Genomic DNA, 22,191 nt, shown 5'->3' with positions numbered 1-22,191 from the left:
CGAACCAGAAGATCATGACTTGAGCTGAAGCGGATGCTTAACCAACTGAGCCACCCAGGCGTCCATCGTTTCCCCTTCTGATACCCAGTCGGTTCTCATGCCCTGCCCGCCTATGTCGTCTCCCCCCCCCTTGTCCTTGGACACCCAGAACAAAGGCCACTGGGGCTTTCAGCTCTCCTTTCAAGGCAACATGGACACGAGGGGAGGCTGAGAGGTTCGGTGAGCCTCTTCTCCCTGCTTACTGCTGCTCTGGTCACTGACCCAGGGGAGCCAACCGAGGCCCAAGGGACCCAGGGGACATGGGATCAGGCAGGTGCGCCCAGACTGCCAAGCCCGTGGTCTCCCCGAGCCCAGGGTCCCAGTCACTCACAGTCTTCTTCCCTGCAAAGTGTGCCCGGAGCCCAGGGTGGGGACGGGGAGGGACAGGAAGATAGGACACCAGCCCCGAGGGACAACGGGGCAGCTGAGGCGAGGAGGAAGAGAGACTCATGCGAAGTGTTCTTTTTTATTTTCTTTCTCGGGCCAGCTGCAGCTTCCGACCAAAAAACCTCAAAGCACTAGGAAAGGTGCAGATGTTGGGGGGAAAGGGGCACGGGGGGCCCTCTGAGCTCCAGGGCCCACGTCTATCCTGAGAGGTCAGGGCTGTAGGAAGCTGTGGGGGCTCCCAGCACTGGGGGGGGGGGGGAGGGCCCGCCCCCGCGGGAGCGCAAATCTCAGCGGCTACGTGTGCTCAGGGCTCGGCTAGAGAACGAGTGGGAAAGGCAGAGGCCAGCCTTGCGACCCAGCTGGTCAGGAGCTGGGGGACCAGATGCTGACCCCCCATCCCTGGCGGCACCCACAGCAAACAGACCTGTGTCAAAGAATCTGTGGTTTGGGGTGGAGGAGGGCACCTTTGCAGGGGGAGGCCTTAAATAACTGGGCAGGAGGTGAGGGATGCAGTGGCGACAGATGGGGGCTGTCCGGCCGGCAGGCCCGGCCTCGGGGACCCCATGGCAGCGCGAGCCCACCCCGCGGCTTCGGGAGACTCCTCGGCGGGATGGGAGGGGAGGTCTCGGCCCCATGTCTCTGGGCTCGCGCGCTGGAGGGGCGCAGGGGTAGAGAAGACGGGGCAGGAGGACAGGTGCCAGGGGGCCGGGGGGCTTAGCGCAGGTCCTCCTCATCACCCTGGATCGTCTTCTTGATGCGAAGCAGCATGGTGGTGAGCCACTGGTCCAGCCGCGAGATGGAGTCGTACTCCTTCACCTGCGACACCCGGGGAGGTGATGGAGGGGGCCGGTCCCGCGCCCGGCCCCGACTCCCTCCTTAGCCCCGGTCCCAGAGCCTCTGGTCCCCAAGCTCTCTAGATGTGCCCCAGCCAGCCTCCCAAAGGAGGAGCGAAGGGCAGGGGCTCCCTCTAAGGCCTTGGTGAAACGAAAAGACTTTGCAGCACAACGTGGGCCAGCGGTCTCGTTTCCTGGATGGGAAACAGGCCTGGACGTGTGAAGGTGGCCTGTTCCCAATGCCGTGGGGACAAGGGCCTGTGGCCCTGCCGTGGCCCTGCTTCTCCCTTTACCATGGCTGGGCTTCCTGACATCCCAGCCGCTGTCAGGGGCAGGACGGACTGCAGGGACTCTGGTCTCTGTCACCGTTAGCGGTGTAGGATTCCTGAAGGGTCCCCGGGAGACGAGGGGACAGATGCAGGCTAGACACCGGGGTCAGGACCTGGGCTGGGCCTCTGTGGGGCAGTCTTGTCCCTTCCAGACTCGTCTCCCTCCCTCCCTGCTCATCCCGACTGCTCACGGGGCTCTGAGTGCTGCGAGGACCTTGGCCTTCAGGGGCAGACATACACCCGGGTCCTGCATCCCAGCGGGGCCTCCTCACCTCACCTCAGCACCACCATCTCTCATGTGGGGACAGCACCTCCCTGCGCCTCTGGGGCTCCTCATGAGGATTCTGAGGTGACTGGAGCAGGAGCTTGGGGCCGGGGCCGGACATGGGGTGGGTCCCCGGGAGAGAGTGTCTGAGAAGGGCGGCCCCCCACGGCCACTCACCGCTTCCGTGTAACTGTCAATGTTCTGTTCCTCGTGGGCATCTAGCAATTTCTGCAAGAAAACGGCAGGCCGACGGGTCAGGGGCCAAGGCCGACCGCACACCTGACTGACCTGGATCGGACCCCCGCATATGGCACATGGGGGGTGCTGGTCAGGGGGCTCCTGTGCTGGGAGGGAGGAAGGGGCGGATTTTCCAGCCCTGCCCCGTTTCCCAGCTGGAAAACGAAGGCCCCAATGGCACAGGAGGGAAAACCAAACCAAACCAGAGAACCCTGAAGAACCACCGCACAGACCGGGGTGGCTGCAGTGACCGGAGCCCGAGGCCGATCACCCCCCACCCCCACCTCAGGCCCAGAGGCAGGGAAGGTGCAGGGAGGGAGCGTCTGGGCGCCCAACGCTCACTTTCATCAGCGTGCACTCCCGGGACCCAGAGAACGCGGGGAACAGTTCCTCGTACTTCTGGACAGCGAGCTGACGGCGAGAGGGTGGAGAAAAGGGGAGAAGCTAATGAAGGGGGACCTGGAGACCCCTGGCCCCTGAGTCTCCTTTGCGCCCCTCCCCCCATCTCCAGTGTCACCTGGCTCTGGGCCTCGCAGCCCCTCTGTGAACTGTGCCCGGCCAAGCCTGACCACACTGGCAGCGTGTGGGGAGAAAGCAGGAAGGGGTTCCCAGGCCAGTGCCCAGGGCAGGGGGCGAATACCAACTGCCTTGTGTGAGGGCCTCATATATGCCAGGGCTGGTGCCCAGCGCTTCTCAGTTAACTACCACGTGGCCCCAGGGAGGGCCAAGTGACGGCAACCCCCATTTTGAAAGCAGGGAAACATGACGACCTGCTCGGGGTAAGGGGGCCGTGGGGGCAGAGATGCGGGGATGCGGACTAGCCGACAGCGAGGCCCGAGCTCTTAGCCGCGGCGGGAGTGGCGGCTGGTGGTGGTGCTCAGACACACCGCGAGGCTGGGGGGGCGTGGCTGGAGACCCCAGGAAATGCTGCACCCTGGAAGATGCCAGCTCCTCCCCCTCCCCCCACTCAGCCGGCACTGGCTCCACTCTTGCCAAGAAGCCCCGACAATGGGCGGTGTGGGCACGCATGCTGCAGTTCAAATCGTGGCTCTGGGAGGCAGAAAGATCTGGAATCCAGCCATGTGGCCTTGAATAAGGGACTCCCGCCTCAGCCTCAGTATCCTCATCTGTAGAACAGGTGACGGTGGTGCTGGCCCCAAGGGATGCAATAAGGACTCAAAATGTGCTCTCATGAAGAAAAAACCCGGCATCAAGTGAGGCGGGGGCTGGGCAAACTCAAAAGCTATGCATGTGACAACAGGGACAGAAACAGCAGTGCAATGGGCACGTCCTGCCCACAGCGCACTGTCAGGCACCAGACGTGAGGGATGGGCTCCCCCCTTGCTGAGCGGTGACTTGGCCTAGTGACAGAGCCAGGGCTCCAGGGCGACCACTGGCAGGCGGGGGAGGCCCAGGCCCCACCCGGCGGCCCTCACCTTGGCATTGAGCATGTCGATGCAGAAGTGGCAGAGGGCCGCCTTGAAGAAGTAGTCCTTGGCGCTGTACTTGAGGAGGGGGCTATCCATGGCGTTGGTTCCCACCTGCGGGCGTGTGGAGGGGGCGCCGTAAACTTGGGGCCGGCAGCCGGGGGCCGGTCACTGCCAGCCCCTGGGGGTCAGCTGGGAGCTGCGTCTGTGCCCCGGCCGAAGCCTGGCTAACCCGAGATGCCGAGGAGCAGCCCAGAGAAGTCAGCTGACAGTGTGTGGGTAGCCATGGACCAGCGCACAACAGGGAGTGGGTGCTGCCACAGGGCTGAAGCCAGGTGTCCCTGCCCCGCTCTCCCCTCCCCCAGGGCTGAGAGGTGGGAAGGAGGCGGCCCCGCTGACAGGCCAGAGGAGTGGCTGACACACCAGGGGGCAGAGGGGCGGTGGGAACAGGAGCGATGGCGCCCGCCCCCCTCTCCTCCACGGCCAGCTGCCTGCCTTTGTCTTGGTCAAGCTGAACCCACGAGGACAGCCTGGCCCGCCCAGCCCTCCCTGCCACCCCCCACCGTGCCTCCTGGCCCCCCTCCTGTGGGCTACCTCCAGCCACCCCAGGCCTCCGTGATCCTTCCCTTCCCTGGGCCACCCAGGAGGCTCTCCGTGTGACTCGCGCAGGGCAGGGATACCCCTTGGAGTGGTGGGTGGAGAGAGGTTTTGCAGTGAGGACAAGATGAGTGCCAGGGAGGTGACAGAGGCAGGCAGGGATGCCGGCCCACCTGCTCATAAATGTCAATGGCCTTCTGATACTGCTCCAGCTGCGCCGCGTAGCCAGCCACCTTCAGCAGGCACTTGTTGGCTGAGCTGTGTGGGTGGGGACAGAGGCGGAGGTCAGTTCGGGGGAGCGGGGTTCCGGGGGGACCAGGGAGGGCGGGGGGAAGGGAAGCCCGCTGCCCGGTACCTGTTGGACTCCTCCCCTTTGTAGTAGTCCGCAGACTGCTCGTAGTGGGCGATGGCCTGGGGAGACACGGGGACGCAATGCAACCCTGGTCTGCCACGGGCCTGGCGGGAGCCCTCGACCCACACTCTGCCAAGCTCTGCCAATGCCCCATGCCCCTTTCCTCGGACACCAAAGGCTTCCCCACGTGGACGCGAGCCCCAGCCCCAGGCTGCTGTGGTCCCCCTGCCAGCGGCCTCCCCAATGGCCACTCACCTTCTCGATGTCCACCAGCTCCGTCTCGTAGATCTCGGCGATGGAGATGTGGTGCTTGGCTGCGATCGTGAACCGGCCCTGGGTGGGATGTGGGAAGGGGCCATCCGTGACGAGTGATGCCCCCAGCACCCCAGCCCAGCCCCTCCTCGCCCCTCCAGGTCCCCAGAGTGGGAGTGGGGGGGTGGGGGGGTTCCTGCCCCTCAGCCCCAGGGGTGAGGTGTGCACGAGAGGGCACCGAGGGGCCCTAAACACGAGGCTCGGGTGAGGGGCCTGGTCTCTTTGCTGGCCCGAGGGGGTGACCTTGGATAAGCCCTCCATGTGGGCAGCCTCCGTGTCCTTCCTGTCCACAGGGGCATAGGTGGGCGGGGCAATACCAGAGAGAACATGGGTGCCCGGTAGTGGGTAGAGGCCCCGGTGTCGGGAGGCACTGGACAGACAGCCCAGGGAAGGGGAAAGAGCAGCCACCCGGGAAAAACCCTGGAGAGAGTAGGTCTGAGCATCCACATTGCACAGGAGACAATTCCTGGCCTGCCCTTCCCCCCGTGTGGCCGTGGAGACAGTCCCCTCACAGGCCCACCCCTAGGCTCTCCCCGGGGATGGCTCTAGCTTCCGGAGGAGCTAACCACCGGCTACCAGCCTCCGCCTGGGGCGATGGGCACCTGGCCACTCGCTTGGCACACAGGGCTGGTCAGACACCCATTGGCCAAGGGGCATCGGGAGAGGGCAAAGCCCCGGGCTCAGTGACGCCTGGTTTTGGGCAACTCCTGTTGGCAGGTGTGTGTCCCTGGGCAAATCATGTTGCTTGTCACCATCAGTGGGGTCACACTTGGCACCTGATAGGGCCGCTGCAGGGCAGGGTTGACAGCACTCGGCGGAGGGGGGCTGGCTCAGTGAGCAGCAGCCGCTGTCGCTGCTCTGACCACGACACTCCAGCCCCGCCCTGGACCTGCAGCGGACAGCAGCCTGTTCCCGCCCGGGGAAGGAGGCTGGTGGGGCAGAGGCAGAGAGCGGAGACACAAACAACAGAGTGGGAATGCTCCCAGGGGCAGGGGAGGGGCTGGCCAAACCAACTCTGGGCTCCGCCTCCCTTCCGGCCTGCTATCACATGGGTGCAGGAGGGGAAGGACGGCAAGGGGAAAGGCCCCAAGAACCGTGATTTCCGCAAGTGAAGACCAGGATGGCCCCGGTGGGGAGCTGCTGCCAGGAGCCAGGCCGGTGGCGTAGGTCACCCCCCAACCCCGCCCCTGCACCTGCTCCTGGTGCTGGTGCCAGGGAGGGCAGGCCGGAGCAAGGTGGTGGTGGGGCAGGAAGGGTGGCACAGGCAGGGACCCTTACCATGTCCGTGTAGATCTCGATTGCTCTCATCAAACAGTTAATGGCCTCTGGGGAGAGAAGGAGGGAAGCAGGGAGAAGTGAGAAAGAGAAGTCATTTTGGCAGAAGCCCGGAGGAGGGAGAGGAGGGGGGGAGGAGAAGGAAGAGGAGGCAGGGCAGGTGCTCTGCTCGTGGCCGTAGCGGGAGGGGAGGTGAAGGGAGCCCCAGGAAATGCGCTCAGACTAACGTACCACACAGGCCGTGACCTGCTAAGGGCTGTCCTCTCCCTCCGGCTGCCACAATGCTGGGCCACCTTGCCTGCAGCCCCAGGGCATGGACACACTCAGGCTGACAGCCAGACTCCCAAGGGTGTTTGGAGCCAGGCCGGCTGAGGCCATGCCCTCCAGGGACAAGAGGTCCCGCCCAGGGGCAGCCAAGCTTGATGTCTGAGGGACACCCACCCAGGCTCTGGTACCCCGTTGCCGCAGGACCCGAGTCCGCCATGGTCCCCTGCGCCTGTCTGGCCCTCATCCATGGCAGGAGGGGGCTGGACACGGGGACACCGCGGCCCTGTCGGCTGGAATCGCCATCGGTTTCTCAGCATTCACGCGAGCGCTCTGCTCTCCGCCTGCCGTCCCCCAGCTCCTCAGGGCACAGGTGTCTCCAACACACACCAGGGCGGCCCAGGAGAGGGATCCGGCCACCTCTGTTGCACTACCTCTTCCAAGATCTTAAATCCAGCTATTGCTTTTTTTTTTTTTTTTCTTCTGTGACATGCTACTTGGAGGAGAGAGAGCAGCATGAGTGGGAGGCATTTTCTAGCAGACAGAGATGAGCTCTGGGGCTGGGTCTCTTTTCATGCGTCTCAGAAGACACGGTGTTGGGGGAGGTGCGTGGGGGACGGACGGAGAGCTCGGACAGACACAGGATGTGGGCTCCGTGCTAGTGAGGCTGGAAGGTCCCCCTGCCGTCCAGGGTCCCCACGAGGCTCCTGGGCCCCTCACCCCCCTGTCAGCCGGGCCTGCTGGGCTGAGGCTGCACAGGAGCCAAGCCTGGCGCCTGCTCTCAGGCCCTCAGGGTCTCATGACCCAGGAGACGGGGGAACAGAGGCTCTTAGCCCGACTGTGGCCGGGCCTTCAGGGAGTCCACAGCCCCCCTAAATGTACAGGCAAAAAGGGGGTGTCTGTCAGCCCTACTCTGGGGGAAGGAGTGTCTGCAGGTTGGATCCTGCAGGCCTCTGGGGACACCGGGAGGGTTCGGAGGACGTATGCCATTCTGGTCAAGGATCCAAGGCAGCTGGGAGCTCAAGGCTTGAGAAAGGGAGAAAAGGCGGTAGAAAGGAGGGAAAGGAAGCAGAGGAAGAGAAAAGGGAGGGCACACAGAGGAAGAGAAACAGAGCCGGGAACACTCTCACTTTGACACAGACGCATGTTCTGAAATAGAGCGTTTCTGGGATCAATGAGCTGGGACCACACATCCTACCCCTGCTCCATTCTCCACCCCAGGGGGTGCCCGTGGCTCCCCCTTCCGAACACCAGGGAGCCCAGCCTGGCACCTGGCCCGGTGAGCAGCCCAGGTGGGGGCCCAGTGGCCCCCAGGTGTCCCCACAGGCCTGCTGGCACCGGGCCGAGTGCTGTGGGCAAGGCTCACCCCCCAGGCGGCAACACGACTCACGGGGCTAAATCCCCTTCAGCCTGCTCCTGGCTCAGGGCAGCTGTCCCCAAAAGCAGCGGGCCGCCCGCTGGCACCCCGGTGGGAGAGCGCTGGCGCACAGGCCGCTGACAGCTAGACACAGCTGGCTTATCTCCAGTCTCCAGGACCCCACGGTGAGCGGCTGGAGCACCCCTGGACGGGAGCCAGCCCGGGGTGGGGGGTGGGGGTGCTGTGGCCCTGCGCCCACCTCCTGCGCCCCAGCGGCCCCGCCATCCGGCTGCACTTGCCCGTCCCAGTACAACGAGCCAGGCGGCAGAATCCCTCGGGGAAGTGGAATGGGTTAAAAAAAAGACTTTGCCAAGTCTACCACGGAGTAGGCACCCCCGGGCCTGGCTATCAGGTGGCTGGGAAATCGGGGAGCTGCTGACAGCTGTGGGCATCACTTCCCTGCACCCCAGCCACACCAAGGGGGTGAACATTCTAGGCAGACTCGGGGAGGGTGAAAGCGGTGACAGGTGCCGACTCCTTCCCTTCCACAGGCCGCCTCTGCAGGGAGGGCCCTCCACAACTCCCGTAGGAGGTGCTGACACAGGACACAGGCCTTCGAGGCAGGTGAGGTGACCAGCAAGGCCCCAGGGAGCTGGCCACCTGCTTGGGGAAACACGGCAGGTTTCCAAGTAGGCCCTCCAGCTCTGTTTCATGAGGCGCGATGCCAAGGGGAGGAGGCTGGGTCTCTGTCTGACAGGAGCCAAAGGCCACCCCTTCCTAGATACTTCACACCAGGTGCCACGCTGGGCAGGTCTGGAGTTCTCTGCTTCACCCGACTGAGAAACAAGACGCCCGGGGGATTAAGTGACTGCCCAAGGCCACAAGGAACAGCGTCTGCTCAGACCAGGGGACCACACACTCCGCAGGCCACTACTGGGGTGGGCGGTCGTGACACTGGGACTCGGATCCCAGCAGCTGGCACTCTGGCTCAGGAACGCAGTCCTGGCCCCGCCCCCACCAGACTCACCCTCATCAGTGCCCCTCGTTCCCTGAAAGGGCCTTCCCACCCAAATGCAGCCCCTACCCGCCTGGGCTCCCAGGGCAGCAAACCATGTCTAGGCCCCACGATGGCTGTGTCAGCTGCTTTCCCACCGGCGCGGGGACGCGTGGGCCACCCTCTGAACTTACTGAGGACAGGCATAGGGGGAGGGGGCACACCCCGGCCCAGGCCCTAACACCCAACCCACCCCCTGCCTTGCTGAGCCTCCCTGAAAAGGCTCAGATCAAAAGCCACGTGACAAAGGACGTAGCATCCCAGCGCCAGGTGGGGGCCCATCCAAGGGAAGCGTGGAGGTTTGTTTAAAGAGCAAACAACACCGTGCACGTGTCCTCAAGCCTGGCGCTCCACTCCTGCTCGAGAAACGAGTCCTTCCGGTCATACAGGGGCAGCAGCTCAATGCCCCAGACGCTGCGGCAGCTTGGGCAGGGCCAGGCCGGGCGCACCGGCTCCCCAGGGGGCAGGCTGAGGCAGGGAGCTCCCAGGGGATGGGGGTTGGGAACCGACACAGACATCCCCGGGTCACCATTACGCTGTCACGCAGCCTGCGGTGGCCCACCCACCCCATCACAAGGCCCTCGCACCGGTTCACGCCAGGCCCGAGCCGACCACGCGCCCCCTCGGGCCAACAGCCGAGACACGCCCAGCCACAAAGCAGGGACTGGGCAATCTGGGGACACAGAAAAGCCCCTCGGTCTATACCGATCAAATCCCTGACTGGGAACTAAACATCCCCTACATCAGTGAGGATCCGCCAACAATTCCCTAACATGCAGGTGTGGACTGTGCTCACTGATCTGTGCAGACACTTCTGGGACTCTCTTGGGAAGGATAGATCTTTACGCCAAGTTTAGACATCTCCTTTTTTTTTTTATTCCTTAAAACACTCACATGTTCTCTTCTGAGTGAGTGACAATAAGGGGTCACTTGAAAGGAATGTCTTGATGCTAAAATTAAGAACTCAGCCACCGGTATCTGGCACCAGGATGAAGAAGAGGAACTAAATCCCGGCTCCACGAAGCCCCAGAGCCCAGAGCCCGCTGGGCGGTGCAGGTGCCTCGGGAGGAGCCTGCGGACACGTGGCCTTCTCACCAGGAGCCGGTCCCAAACTGGGCTTCGAGCCCCAAACGCTCCCGCATCTAAACTAACTTGTTCTCTGGCGCCCGCGTCTTGGGCTCCATTCCGACTCCCCCCCACCCCCCCACAGCGTGCTGGGAAGCCAGGTCAGGATAATTTCCGCTCCTTTTTCGGCAGCACCTCCTACCTGGCTGGTCTTAGAACCCCCTCCCACCCCCTCCCGCATGTTAATTCTGACAACAGAACAGATTTTCCTCTCTCCTTGGCATGCGGCGGGTCTGCGATGTAACTCCCACTCCCAAATGCTCTGGGCCCCGGGAGGGAAGCGATCAGCAGCACTGAGCAGCAGGGGGTGGCGGAGGCTTGGAGCAGGATGCAGATGCCAATCGGAAGGGAGCCAACTGTGAGAGTTCAAGCCCAAGCGTCGGCCCTAGAGCCTCGCAGGCCCCCAAGGACCTCTCCGGGGAGCGCACGGCCAGCCCTGGAGCTGTGCGGAGGCTCACCTTGGGGGTCAGCCTTCTTGAACGCATTGCCGGCGTCCACAAAGCAGGTGGCCGCGTCGTGTTTGCTCTGGAGCTGCAGGTGCAGCTGGGCCGCCTGGCAGAACGCATTTCCGGCAGCTGGAACAGAAAAGAGTGATCTCAGCCTCAGCGGGGCTCCACTTCCCAGCAGCCACTCAGACACCACGCTGGGGAGGCAGCTCTCCCAAGAAGGCAGAGGGGCCCCGGGAGAGGGAGGTGGAGGCCTCGACTTTGGGCCCCCTGACCCCAGGGCGGAGGCTCTGGAAGGTCCATGAGGTGGACGCAGAGGGTTGAAGGGGAGAGGAAAGCCCTGAACCCCAGGCTTCCAAAGAGAGAGCCAGGCTGAGGCCAGCTAAACTCCCACAGCCTTTGCCGCTATCTCCAGGGCCACCACGTCTGAAGATCCAAGGAGAAGGCAGGCTGAGCCAAGAGCTGCAAGGGATACACAAACTATCCCTAAGTCCCGCAGTGGCCCCAAGGGACAGCAGGAACTCAGGGGCAAGTGCCCACAGGCAGAGGGTGGCAGCGACCACACCGGCAGCCTAGTCTGTCCTGTCCTTAGGTGCACTGGTCTGAAGTCATTCTGGTCACACGTCTGTCTCCCAAACCGCCCCGTGGCGTGCAAGGACACCATAGGATCTCCCCCCCTCCAGGGCTGGAGGGCAGGGGTGGGCTGCGTGAACCAGGGAGCTCCAGCCCCACCTTCGAATCACAGAGTTCCTGAGCTGGAAGGGGACCAGAGGGCCTGGCTCCATCCCGTAACTTCAGAGCAGCATGAAAGACAGAGCAGCCCAGGTTTCCAGTACGTAGGATTTATTAGTTTGAAGGCCTCAAGTGGAAAACGTCCAGAAGAATAGCGTCATTGCAGGAAAAACAAAAAATACCCCAAGACTTTTGTTTGGAGAGCTGGAGGGACAGGAACAAATTTTAGAGGCGAAGGACCGCCTACGTGACTGAAACACCCCAGGGCGCCCGGGGGCTCAGCGGTTACGCGGCCCACGTCGGCTCAGGTCACGATCTCACGGTCCGTGGGGTCAAGCCCCGCGTCGGGCTCTGCGCTGACTACGCGGAAGCTGCTTGGGCTTCTCCCTCTCCCTCCCTCTCTGCACCTCAGTCCTGCTTCCTCTCTTTGTCAAAATAAACTCTAAGACAAGCAAATATTCTTTCTCTAACGGCACCTTATTCGTGCGGGAGCATAAAATTATCCCCGGCGTGAGACCTTATGCAGGATATATTTTGTGAAAGCTCAGGAAAAACACTTCTGACTTCTAGGAAACCGAAAACATCCTCAGAAAGCAAGGAGAATCCGTTTCACCCGGGGCCCTTCCCACTGCTTCCAGGGGCCTGTCTCGGGTTTCGCCTCCTTCTGGTCAGAAAGCTGCTCCGTGGGCCCCAAACCTGAACCTGTCTTTGCCCAACCTCCTTGAGGCTGTCTTTGCTGAAGCTCCAAGCTGGCCTGGAAATCAGCCCAGCGAGCTCAACACAGCTCTCCCCCAGGCTCTCGGGCGGCTCCCAGCCAGATTTTCAGCCCCTCTGGCCCTAGGAGCCCCTCCCTGCCCGCCCATCTCTCCTCGGAGGGGCCAGCCATGCTCCGGTCTTGCCGGGACAACCTTGTGACCAAAGCCAGAGGGGCCGATTGCACTGCGCCCACCAACACAGCTGGTGCGTGCTGCAGGCAGAGGCCCTTCCCAGCATTCAGTGACCAGACGCTGTCAACGTGTGCCCTTCCCCAGTCAGAGCGAGGGCACACAGAAGGCTGCGGGGGGCACCTTGGTCCTGCTCCTGGAGTTTGCTAAGCTGCTGACCAGAGTCCTCCATGAGCTCTCCCTTCCACTCCCTTGCTAACAGGAAGGACGAACGTGGAGCCCGCAGCCACCATGTTTACGGGGTGCTGGCTGCCCGTGGGAGAGACGCTCCAGCTCCGGGAGTCGGCGCTCTGGCCCCACGGGGCTGGAACTACTGCGCTCCCTGCCGTCCTACTGAAAAGGAGCCACTTTTGGAGCTGTTGAGTAACTTCCCAGGGGCACACGGCCAGTCTGCGCTGTGACACAGACCTAGGTCACGGAGCGGGGCAGGCGCAGGTTGAAGGCTCCACTCCCGAGTCAGAGCTCTATTTTTGAACTCGCCAGTCATGGCGCCTCACGTGTGGGGCCAGGGCCAAGCCTGAGGTTCCAGGCACGGGGACATGGACGGTACCGGCCCTCACAGGGCTGCTGTGCTGAGTCCGACGCAGAAGGCGTGCCTGGCGCTTAGGAGAGCACCGGATAGATGGCTAACAATTACTGTCACTAGTGGAGCCACTGGAATGGTCCCCCGGGGCCCAGAATTCAGGCCCCGAGGAGAGCACCAGGGAACAGCTTCCGAGCAAAGCTGACCCGTCCCTAGGTTACGGAGAAACCCCTCAAAGAGCTATCTGGGTTTGGAAGCCTAACTACCCTCAGCCTTAGGGGCCTCTCTCCAAGGTCCTGTGACCCATGTGAAATAACCCATTGGGCTCAAAACAAGCCAATGGCAGGCTGATGGGTTTCTGATGCCAGGGACGTCACAGACAGGCGGGGTGGGGGCTGCAAGGCTGACCCCCGGGTCAGGCCTTCAGGACCGAAGCGGAGGGAAAACAGGAGACAGGAGCAGGAAGGAGCGGCGGCAGAGATCACATACCGCTCCAGTTTTTGGCCATCTTGAACATGTTTGCTGCTCGGGTATAGATCTCACAGGCCTCCTCTATTTTGGATGAGCCCCTAGGGAGAGAAGGAGAACGTGAGACAGACGAATCAGTCTGGTACCGAAGGGCAAGGCTCCTGTCCCCGGGCCAGGGCGGATGCGTCCCGAGCCCCATCACTTCCCCGGGAAGCCCAGGCCGCCACAGAGGGCTCATGGGAGACCGAGTCCATGGCCTCCACTCCTGGACCACAGACCCACTCTGCTGGGGAGGCGTGGGCTGCCCTCACTCAGGGAGGGGGGCCTCCCTAACCTCCTGGTGAGCCCGGCCCCGGACGGCCTCTTCCACTCCTGCTCAGGGACCCCGGCTTCCCAGGCTCTCTGCCCATCTTTCCCCGCCCCACCTCGGCCGAGAGACTGCAAAGCATTCTGGGGGAGGAGCCCAGCTCTGGAGGCCTTGGCCACTCCCCAGACCTCAATCCCATGGCTCGCAAGCTGCGGTTGTTCAGGGAACACTTCTTGACCCTGCACGTGTGTCAGGACTACCTCGGGACTGATCGGATTAACACACAAAACTAGCCAGAGCATTCTTCTCGAAGGCGGCGGGTATGGCAGACAGGCTTAGTCACCGAAGCTCCTGGCCGGGCCTGGGCCTGGGCCTGTCTGAATTCTTATCATCTGCATACTTCTATCTATCAAAACGGACAGAGAGAAAATACAGGGGAAAAAAATGTTTCTGTTCTTAACCAAGATTTACATTTGGTTCTGTGTCCCATGATGAATTACATTTCTGCCACTTTATCCCCAGAAACCAATCAGAGAAGTCGTAAGGATGTTCAGTACAGAGTTACTTAAAGTAACTTCAAAGAATTTCTTGGGTAAGAGTAGGGGCCAGAGACACACAAAGGAGTACGTTAAGGGGAAAAAAAAAAAAGCGTTGTTTGGGCAGCTTTACGCTGACCTCCCGATCCCCCAGTGGTGGGTGGCTCTGAAGCTCCTCCTGAACTGGGGGACCCTCCACTAGACCTTGTCTCAGTCCCCACCACGTTTCTGTCCTTCCCTCTCCAATAACGCAACCAGGCTCAGGCCACGAGGTCTGCGGTCCCTGCAAGGGTTCAAACCCCCCACCCTCCACATGAGCAGCAGAAGAAAATCCCACACGCCCAGTTCCACCCAATGGATTTCAGACTCTTCTCGGACATCAGCCGGTGTTTCGTTTCGAAGGAGGAAAGACAGGGATTTTCCAACAGCAAAGCCACACAGATCATCTTTCCCGTCGTCTCTCCACCCCCCAGCTCGTGTCCGCTGGCCCTACTGCTGGGGGGCCTCCGGGGAACTCGGGGGCCCGCCTTCATTCCACACGGCTAACGCAGCAGGCCCGTTCCTTCGGGTCACCGGAGCTGGTCATGGTGACCACACCAGAGCCTGCCAGCCACCCTTCCCTGAAGGTCTCCCCTTGGGTCTGGGTGGGGCCCCGAATCAGGCTTTTGAAACAATGGTCGCAGGTAATTTAGAAAGACCAGGCGAGTTTGGGAGGGAAAAGGCTGATCTAGGTCCTCCGTGACACAGTCAGGCTGTGCCAGCTGGTGAACTCCCCGGGGCAGGCCAGCCAGGGCTGGGATCCCGGCCTCCTGAATCCAAATCACAGCAAGGGTCCTTCTGTGGAGGAAAGCTTGTGGCCCCTGCTTGGAGTGACTCCTTTAGAACCCACTCCAGGCCTCGGGGAGGTGACGAACCTTCACAGGCGTAGGGTCCTAGACAAAATCCTCTGGGAGGTTCTCTTAAGGGGGAGGGATGTGTTCACAGACCGAAATGCTAGGTCTCCCCATCCCGTGGACCCCCTAGCTCATCCTTCTCGTCTTTGTGGGAACAATCAGGTTCTGTCCAGGTTCAGACGTGCTCTGGAGAAAATCTCGGGCTCCTGGATGAGCAGAAACGGCCCGAGCCACCAAGAGGCCCAGAGCCGGGGGATCAGCAATGACCAGTCAGCCCCAGCGGGCCTGTTTCAGCTCAGCGGGACAGAGGGAACTCAGGACCCAAGCCTGTCAGGGGCCGGGCTGAGACCCGTGATGCCAGGCCAGGCCTGCGCTGGGCCAACCACTCTAACACCGCCGCCAGAGCGGGAGAGCGGAGGGATTAACATCTGCTCAGTGGCCTCCTCCCTGCTGCCTCGGGGCCTGGCCATTGCCACCACCCCGCCATGACAGGGTGTATCTCCGGAGTCCCATCCCCTTCCTTTATTAGAGATGGAAATGGAGCTCCCAGAGGGGGCGAGTGTCATGCCCAGGGTCACTGGCAGATCCTGAATAGGAAGCCATTTGCATGGCCGCTTAGTCACCTAAGGAACAGACACAGGCACTTACTCCAAGCTGACGTGGTGGGTAACAGCAGTACCAGAGGAGGACGTGGCCCTCAGGAAACGGGAAATCAGCAAGGCAACATGAGGAGTAAGCACAGAGGGACTGGGGTGGGACAGGCACATCCAGGCATGCCACTGGGAGCATGTGGGATTTCAGCTCGGTACTCGAAGGTGATTAAGGAGCCAGCCCCGAAAGAGGGACAAGCCTTCCAGGCAGCAGCCAGGCAGCAGGCGCGAGGCCGGGAGCAAGCTGGGCCAGGCTGAGGGGCAGGAGTGGCGGGAAACAAGGCTGGGTGCACAGGTAGGGGACCCTGTGCCGGGGGCCAGGGAAAGGCCCGGGCCCTGCCCTGACATAACGAGGAGGTCTGGGGCGGAGAGAGTGGCCAGAAGGAAGAAGTCCCCAGCCGCAGTGTGCTAGCAGCTGTCTCCCGGCAGGGTGAATCCGCGGGGTGCCATGGCGTTGCTCGCTGGGGTTGGTGGGCTCAGAGCCCTCATTGGAACCTCGCAAACTCTCTGCCAGGAAGAGTCCAGGCTTTCTCCCATGCCTCCAGCAGGGCACCCAGCGAAGCTAGTTGGGCCCAGCGGCAGGCAGCACAAGCGACAGCTGGCTGTCCCTCCCCCACCGACCTCCCCCAAGCTGCCTCTGAGCCACGAGCCACGCCAGGAATAGAGGGAACTGGTCTGGACCAGCCTGGCGGAGGGCTGTCTATAATTACCCACTCGGCTCTGCTCTCTGCCCCCTCCCCAGGCACAGCCACCAACCTCCAACGACTGCCATATGGAGGGGGAGCACGGTGCCAGCAACGCACAGAAGGCCCAGCAGGCCGCGGGCCGGGGGGGGGGGGGTCTGCAGGGCACACTCTCGGTCTCCCCGTTCCTTCCTCTGTCCCCGGGGCGCTTCCTGGCTCCCAGAAACAGGCCACCCACCCCACCTGCGCTCTCACAAGGCAGGCCACGCGGACTCCCGTTTTAGGTCCTCATCACTCCCCGCGGCCCATGCCTCAGTGTCCCACGTGGGGAAGAATGGACCCAAAGGCCCGTGCCCACCCTGACCTTCTCTGCCCTTCTCTGCATCTTCTCTACATTATGATGATGACCTAAAGTACTCAGCCGGAAGGAGCACAGGGCTCCTCACTGTGAGGCTTTGGGTATCACCCCTGCTTCGCTGAGGGGGCGCCGGGGCTCAGACAGATTAAGGGGCTTGCCCAAGCCCATGCTGCCAGAAGGTGACAGGGACCAGATGCAGGACTCGGGGCCTGGAGACCCAGTCCTGCTGGGAGGTCTCCTCACCCAAGTCTTCTGGAAAATAACAAAGGAGGTGGGATGGGGCACCTGGGTGGCTCGGCAGCGTGAGCGTCGGACTTCGGCTTGGCTCATGATATCACGGTGTGTGGGTGCGAGTCCCACACCGGGCTGGCTGCTGTCAGAACTTCGGCTCCTCTGTCCCGTTCTCTCTCCCCCTCCCCCGCTTGCTCTCTCAAAAATAAACATTAAAAAACAAACAAAAAACGAGAAGGTGGACAAGGTCCCTGCCTGCTCTCGCCTCTCCTCCAGATTAAACAGCCAACGCTGTGCAGATCCGTCAGCCACAAGTAGACGCTGCTCCCTGCTGGGCTGCCTATGGGCAGGGGAGGGAGTCAGTACACTGGCCCCCCATGGAGCCCCCTGCCACCCACCCCATCAGTGCTGCAGGCGAAAGACCGGAAGGCCCGCCTGGCACAGGAGCCAGCGGAGCCAGCCCTGCTCCTCTGACAACTGCGCAGAGCTGTCGGGGCCAGAGCGCGGGGTCCCCAGGCGCCTCCTCCCACGCCACCTGCAAGGCCAGGCTGGTCACTGCCTCTGGGCCTAGCGTCTGAGCTCCTGCGGGGCAGGGCCTGGGTCCCCCTGTCCCCAGCTCCAGCACCCACACAGGCCCCAGGAACGACCAAGAATAATGCGCATCACATGGTAACTGCCCGGTTCTGACCCCGTCTGACCCCGTCGCAGGACGCTCCAGTGACATGCCCATAAGGGACAAAGAGTGGAAACAGAATGGACCTGGGGGGCGAGACCCGGGCCAAAATCAGTTTCACGCACTTTCGTAACCGAGGGACCTTGGGCTAGCCATCCTAGAGCCTCAGTTCCTTGGCCAGTGAATTGGAGGCAATGAGCCTCCGTGGGGACGAGAGAGGCCGCATGCGCGGTTCCTGGCACCGAGGCCAGAACAGAGCAGGTGCTCAAACGGCTGCTATTAGGAGGAGGAGGAGAAATCTACTCAGAGGGCTGCCGGCCACCTGGCAATGGGAATTCTAGCATCACCTGGGGTGCTGGGAAAGTCGGGGGCTGCGGTGAGCCCTGGTTCCCTGTGTCTAGGGGTAAGACTCCGGACCTGGCGGGGCTGCCGGAAGCGTGCGGGGACCTGGGAGAGCGCCCACCATGCAGCAGGTGCTCAGCTGGGCGCTTATCCGGCTGGCACATTCTAGAAATGCTTACCTAGTTCCTATCTCGGTGTAGGTTTTACCCCCCTCCCCCCAGGTTAGCTGGGTGGCAGGGCCTCCTGGTGTCCACAGAGCCTGTGGCCTCGGCCCGCCCCACCCTTCACTACATCGTGCTGATGGTGCGGACTTACGGGCCCCTGCTTTCCTGACGGGGAGCTCAGAGGCGGGGGCCGACACGGCCTGGCAGCTCATCTGCTGGTTCTCAGGCAGACGCCCCTCTGCGCCCCAACGAGAGGACTTGGTTGTAACCTCAGAACCTGATGCTTCTTCTTAAAAGATGTTTCCAAAAGAGCTCTGTCAGCTGTCCGTCCCACACGAGAACTCTGGGAGTTCTGCACGGAAGCAGCAGTCCCCTCCGACAATAAAGGCACAGCCCTGGGGGTGCGGCCAAACAATACTCCGACACCTCGCATCTCCTCGGGAAAGACTGCGCCCCGGGACTGGGCAGGGACATGGAGTTTCCAGCAGGAAAGACTGTACCCCGGGACTGAGCAGCAACATGGAGTTTCCAGCAGGAAAGACTGCGCCCCGGGACTGGGCAGGGGACACTGAATTTTCAGCAAGAGACTGCGCTCTAGGACTGGGCAAGGGACACCGAGTTTTCGATGGTGGAGCTGGGGTACCCCGACATCTTGCATCCTTTTGGGAAAGACTGCGCCCCAGGACTGAGCTGGGGACACTGAGTTTTCAGTGAGAAAGACTGCAACTCTAGGATTGGGCAAGGGACACCAAGTTTTCAGCGGTGGATCGTGGCAGCTGGCAGGGCACCAGGAGTCCCCGGGGTGCCTGCTGGAAACAGGCAGGGGCGACCTGGGCGGGCTCTGCAGGTGGAAGGTGATGGAAGGCATGGCCAGAAGCTGCCATTCCCACATCAGGCTCAGCTAAGGTGCCCTTCGGGACCCCCACCCCATCAGCGATTCTCCGCTCACAAAACCCCCACCTCCAGGGCTCCTGGTGGTTGCTGGTGCCTTTCAGGGACTTTAAGCAGGAACTGACTTGTCAGTATCTCATCTTTAGAGAAGTGCTCCTTGCACGCAGAACACCCTAACACCCGTGTTTCTCCAGCACCTTGAACTCAACTTCTAATACTGATACTCAGTAACAGTAAGCACTTAAAAACACTTACAGGGGTCAGGCTCCCCGCCTCACAAGCAACCCTATGAAGTACCATCACTATGGTTTTCATTTCACAGGTGGAAAAACTTCCCACCAAGGGTAGCATCCAAGTGGACAGAAGGTTTTATCTCGGATTTTGGTTGGCAGGGGCTGGCGGGGGGGGGGGCAAGGGTAGAGGTGTGAGGGCCAAGGAAAAGCCCCAGAGGACAGAACCACCATTTCGAATCGGTATAATTCCAAAGGGGTAAAGTGGGGGAAGTATCTGGATCTATCTGAAGCCCTGGGGCAGAAGAGAGAAAGAGTCATCTCCCCGTCCCCTCCTCTGCCACCACTCTTTTCTCGCAATATGTGCTTTGCTCGGGAAATCGCTGTCATTTTGCTTCCATGGTGTATGTTTGGGCTGCTCCCCCATTCCCTACAGCTCTGCTGCCCAGGTCCATGTCCACTGGCTGGGTCGGGGCGGGGGAGAGACAGGGCCAGAGGGAAGGTACACAAGAAGCTCTGATCCAATCTCTGCAGTAACTGGCTGGTACCGCCCCCCTTGAGAGCGGCTGGTACACCAAAGCCCTCCAGTGTCTGGGAGTCCAGAGCCAGTGAAGGACAAAGGCCCTCACATCTAAGGGCACGAGGCTGTCTCAGATCCCAGGTGGGGACCATCCTACTTGGGCCCCTGACAGGACCAGAGGCCTCTCAATTTGGAAAGTTGTCACTGCTGGTTTCCGAAAGGAGAGGGAAACGCAGGGAAACGCGTGAGGGACAAGCTGAGCCCCCAACACGCCCTTCTCAAGTCCCTGACGCCCCTGGGGTGGGGCTTGAGAAAAGGCAGCTGTGAGATGCTCAACACAGGGAAGCCCAGCTCCAGAGGGGAGGAGGTGCCAGGAGTGGGGGCTGGCCAGGAGGAGTGCTCCGGGATGACCTCCTGCTCCACTCCCAGGGCTCAGACAGACGGGCTCCTGTCCGTGCCTCTGCCCTCGCCCTGCCTACTCCTGTCAGCACCATCTCAACTGCTCCTGGAGCTGGAAGGGACTGAGATGCATTCATCAAACAGCTGGAGAAAACTGCCATGTGGGGCAAGGAGGGAGGAGGGGTTACGGGCAGGGGGCTCCCTAACTTACGAGCTGCTCCTAAGTTGGCCACCATCTTTCTTAAGTGTAGCGTCCAGAAACGGGCACGGGGAGAAAGCAGTGTGGGAGCAAGTTTTGGGAGCAAACAGGCCGGGTCCTTCACTTACTGGGGAACTGGGCAAATTAATCTGTCCACTCCCCCAGGGATGTCGTGAGGGTTCAACGCAAGGGTTCAGAGTGCCCGGCCCAGATCTGACTCAGGATCCAAGCGCTTAATCATAAATGTTGCCTGGTATCGTTGCGGTCACTGCCAGCACTCTCCCCGACCCAACCTCTCCCCCACTCCAGCTGCCGCAGTCCTTTCAAAAGGCAAATGGGACAGTCCAAGGCTGGCCCTGTCATGGATGGAGCGTGTCCCCCCCAAATGTCATGTGCCGAGATCCTAACCTCTCAGATGGTGATTCAGGAAGATGGGGGCTTTGGGGAGGCGATAATACCACCTCCAAAGGGGAAAGTATCTTTATAAAAGAGACTCCAGGGGTCCAGTTCACCCCTTCCACGGCGTGAGGATGTGGTGACAAGGTGACTGTCCACAAGGCAGCAGGCCCTCACCAGACACCAAATCTGCCAGTATCCTGACCTTGGACTTCTAGCTTCCAAAACTCTTGGAGCCACATTTCTGTAAGCCACCCGTTCTGGGCTGTTTTGTTACAGCAGCTCAGACGGACTGAGACAGGCACGGAGAAATTCCTCGATGCTCTCCAGCACCTCAAGTCCAAGCTCTTTCCCCGGTTCATGCAGCCTTCTCTCAAGCACCCTCACAGGCCCCAGACTTGGACTCATCACTCCCGGGATCACTTAAGCCCTGACCCTCCCACCCCCATCACTGGGAGCTCCTGCATCCGAGGCTGCGCGCCTTGGAAAAAGGTCAATTCCTGCGGCAGGTGTCTTCAGTCCCTGGTCCCACCATGCCCGTCAGGGATTCTTCGAATAGTTCTCCTAGAGCAGCTCCAAAAGGCTGCTTGACCCAGCTGCTCTCCCTGATCGGTTCCCTTCAAGGCCTTAGGCCATGTCCCCTGGGCCCAGGTTCGCCTCTGGCCTCTTGGCCCAATCTTCAGCCTGGGTCCCTTTACCGCCTCAAGACGCTGCTGCCCGTTTGGGTGCCCTCGGCCCACGGCCCTCCCACCATCTCAGACGGTCTCCCTTCAAACCGAGCCCCCACAGCCCAGGCCCCCGACCCTTGGCCGGTATCCCCTCTCCTACTTTAGACCGGGACTTCTCCTCCCGGAACCCCCTCCGTTCCCTAGGCTCGAGCCCTGCGACTCTACCTCACCGCTTCCGGCCATGACTCCTTCGTCCTCTCGGCTAAGGTCCCCGCCGACTCCTCGGCGCGGTACTTACCCAAACAGGCCCGAGAAGAAGGACTGCGAGTTCTTCACTTTGCGCTCCGCCTCGGCCAGCAGCGCCATCGCCTCCGCTTCTTTCCCGGAGTTGTCCATGGCGGCCGCGAAGGTACTCAGCAAACGGCCGGACCCGGGCCCACGGGGGTCTCAGCCGCGGCCCAGCCGCGGTAGGCAGGTCGGGGGGGAAGCTTAGCGGGCTGCGTTGACGTCGCACCGGTGCGCGCAGCTTGATGCCCGGCACCACGTGACCTGCTCCGGCCAACCAGCGGTCTGGTTGGGGCGCGAGCCCTGCCGGCCACGCCCCCGCCAGCCGTCGCATACCGCTCCGTGACTCACGGCCTCCAATCGGCGAGCCGTCGCTTCAACGCTTGCGCATACAGCTGCGTAGGACACCCCACTCTTCCTGGTGCGGGCTTTGATCGCCCACGTGACTCGCATAAGCCAATTGTAGTCCCCGCCGTCCAATACCCGCCCCGAAGTGCTACGCTCTGGCTCCTGCTCCACCAGTCAGCAGCATCCTCCCTCTCGGCCCGTACCTCCCCGCGGACCTTGCGCCCCAGTCAGCTGACCACCGACCCTCACGAGACAGCTCCCGGCCGGGGCAGCAAGATACGCCCCGCCCCTGTCCGGGTTGGACTGGTCTTCTGCGCACCGTTTAGGCCCCGCCTCCGCGCCTTATCTCGCGTGGTTCCTCACTAGAAGCTTAAGCAGTGAGGCATCGCCTCTGCCTTTTTTATTCTGCGCCCTCTGTCGACAGATACTGAAACTGGTTTGGGAAGGCAGTC

General features: G+C 61.8%; 1 protein-coding gene across 2 annotated transcripts; it reads right to left on the bottom strand.

The window, feature by feature from the left end:
* Nucleotides 1–486: 486 nt before the first annotated feature.
* NAPA (NSF attachment protein alpha) lies at nt 487–21,662 on the bottom strand. Of its 2 annotated transcripts, XM_029924961.1 has the most exons (11): nt 21,405–21,660; nt 12,988–13,067; nt 10,312–10,428; nt 6,057–6,103; nt 4,722–4,799; nt 4,470–4,525; nt 4,288–4,372; nt 3,527–3,631; nt 2,433–2,501; nt 2,031–2,081; nt 487–1,242 (listed from the first exon to the last, which is right to left on the bottom strand). In XM_029924961.1, the coding sequence occupies exons 1-11, from the start codon at nt 21,500–21,502 to the stop codon at nt 1,141–1,143; spliced, it is 888 nt and encodes a 295-aa protein (XP_029780821.1). In that variant the 5' UTR covers nt 21,503–21,660; the 3' UTR covers nt 487–1,140. The 2 variants fall into 2 exon arrangements, with proteins under 2 accessions (XP_029780821.1, XP_029780822.1); XM_029924962.1 differs by lacking the exon at nt 2,433–2,501 and having other exon boundaries at nt 21,405–21,662.
* Between the last annotated feature and the right edge of the window lie 529 nt (nt 21,663–22,191).

This window comes from Suricata suricatta, chromosome 16 (assembly GCF_006229205.1).
Source record: "Suricata suricatta isolate VVHF042 chromosome 16, meerkat_22Aug2017_6uvM2_HiC, whole genome shotgun sequence".
Classification (NCBI taxonomy): Eukaryota; Metazoa; Chordata; class Mammalia; order Carnivora; family Herpestidae; genus Suricata; species Suricata suricatta.
Note: the sequence above shows the minus strand (reverse complement) of the source record. Positions and strands in the feature narration are given on the sequence as shown.

Bases quoted from the DNA above. Each gene is read 5' to 3' on its own strand.
- NAPA (XM_029924961.1), bottom strand. From the start codon at position 21,502: ATGGACAACTCCGGGAAAGAAGCGGAGGCGATGGCGCTGCTGGCCGAG. The intron at 13,068-21,404 runs GTAAGTACCGCG...TTCTCTCCCTAG, and splicing joins TTCTTCTCGGGCCTGTTTGG to GGGCTCATCCAAAATAGAGG. The intron at 2,082-2,432 runs GTGAGCGTTGGG...GTTTTCTTGCAG, and splicing joins GGGAGTGCACGCTGATGAAA to AAATTGCTAGATGCCCACGA.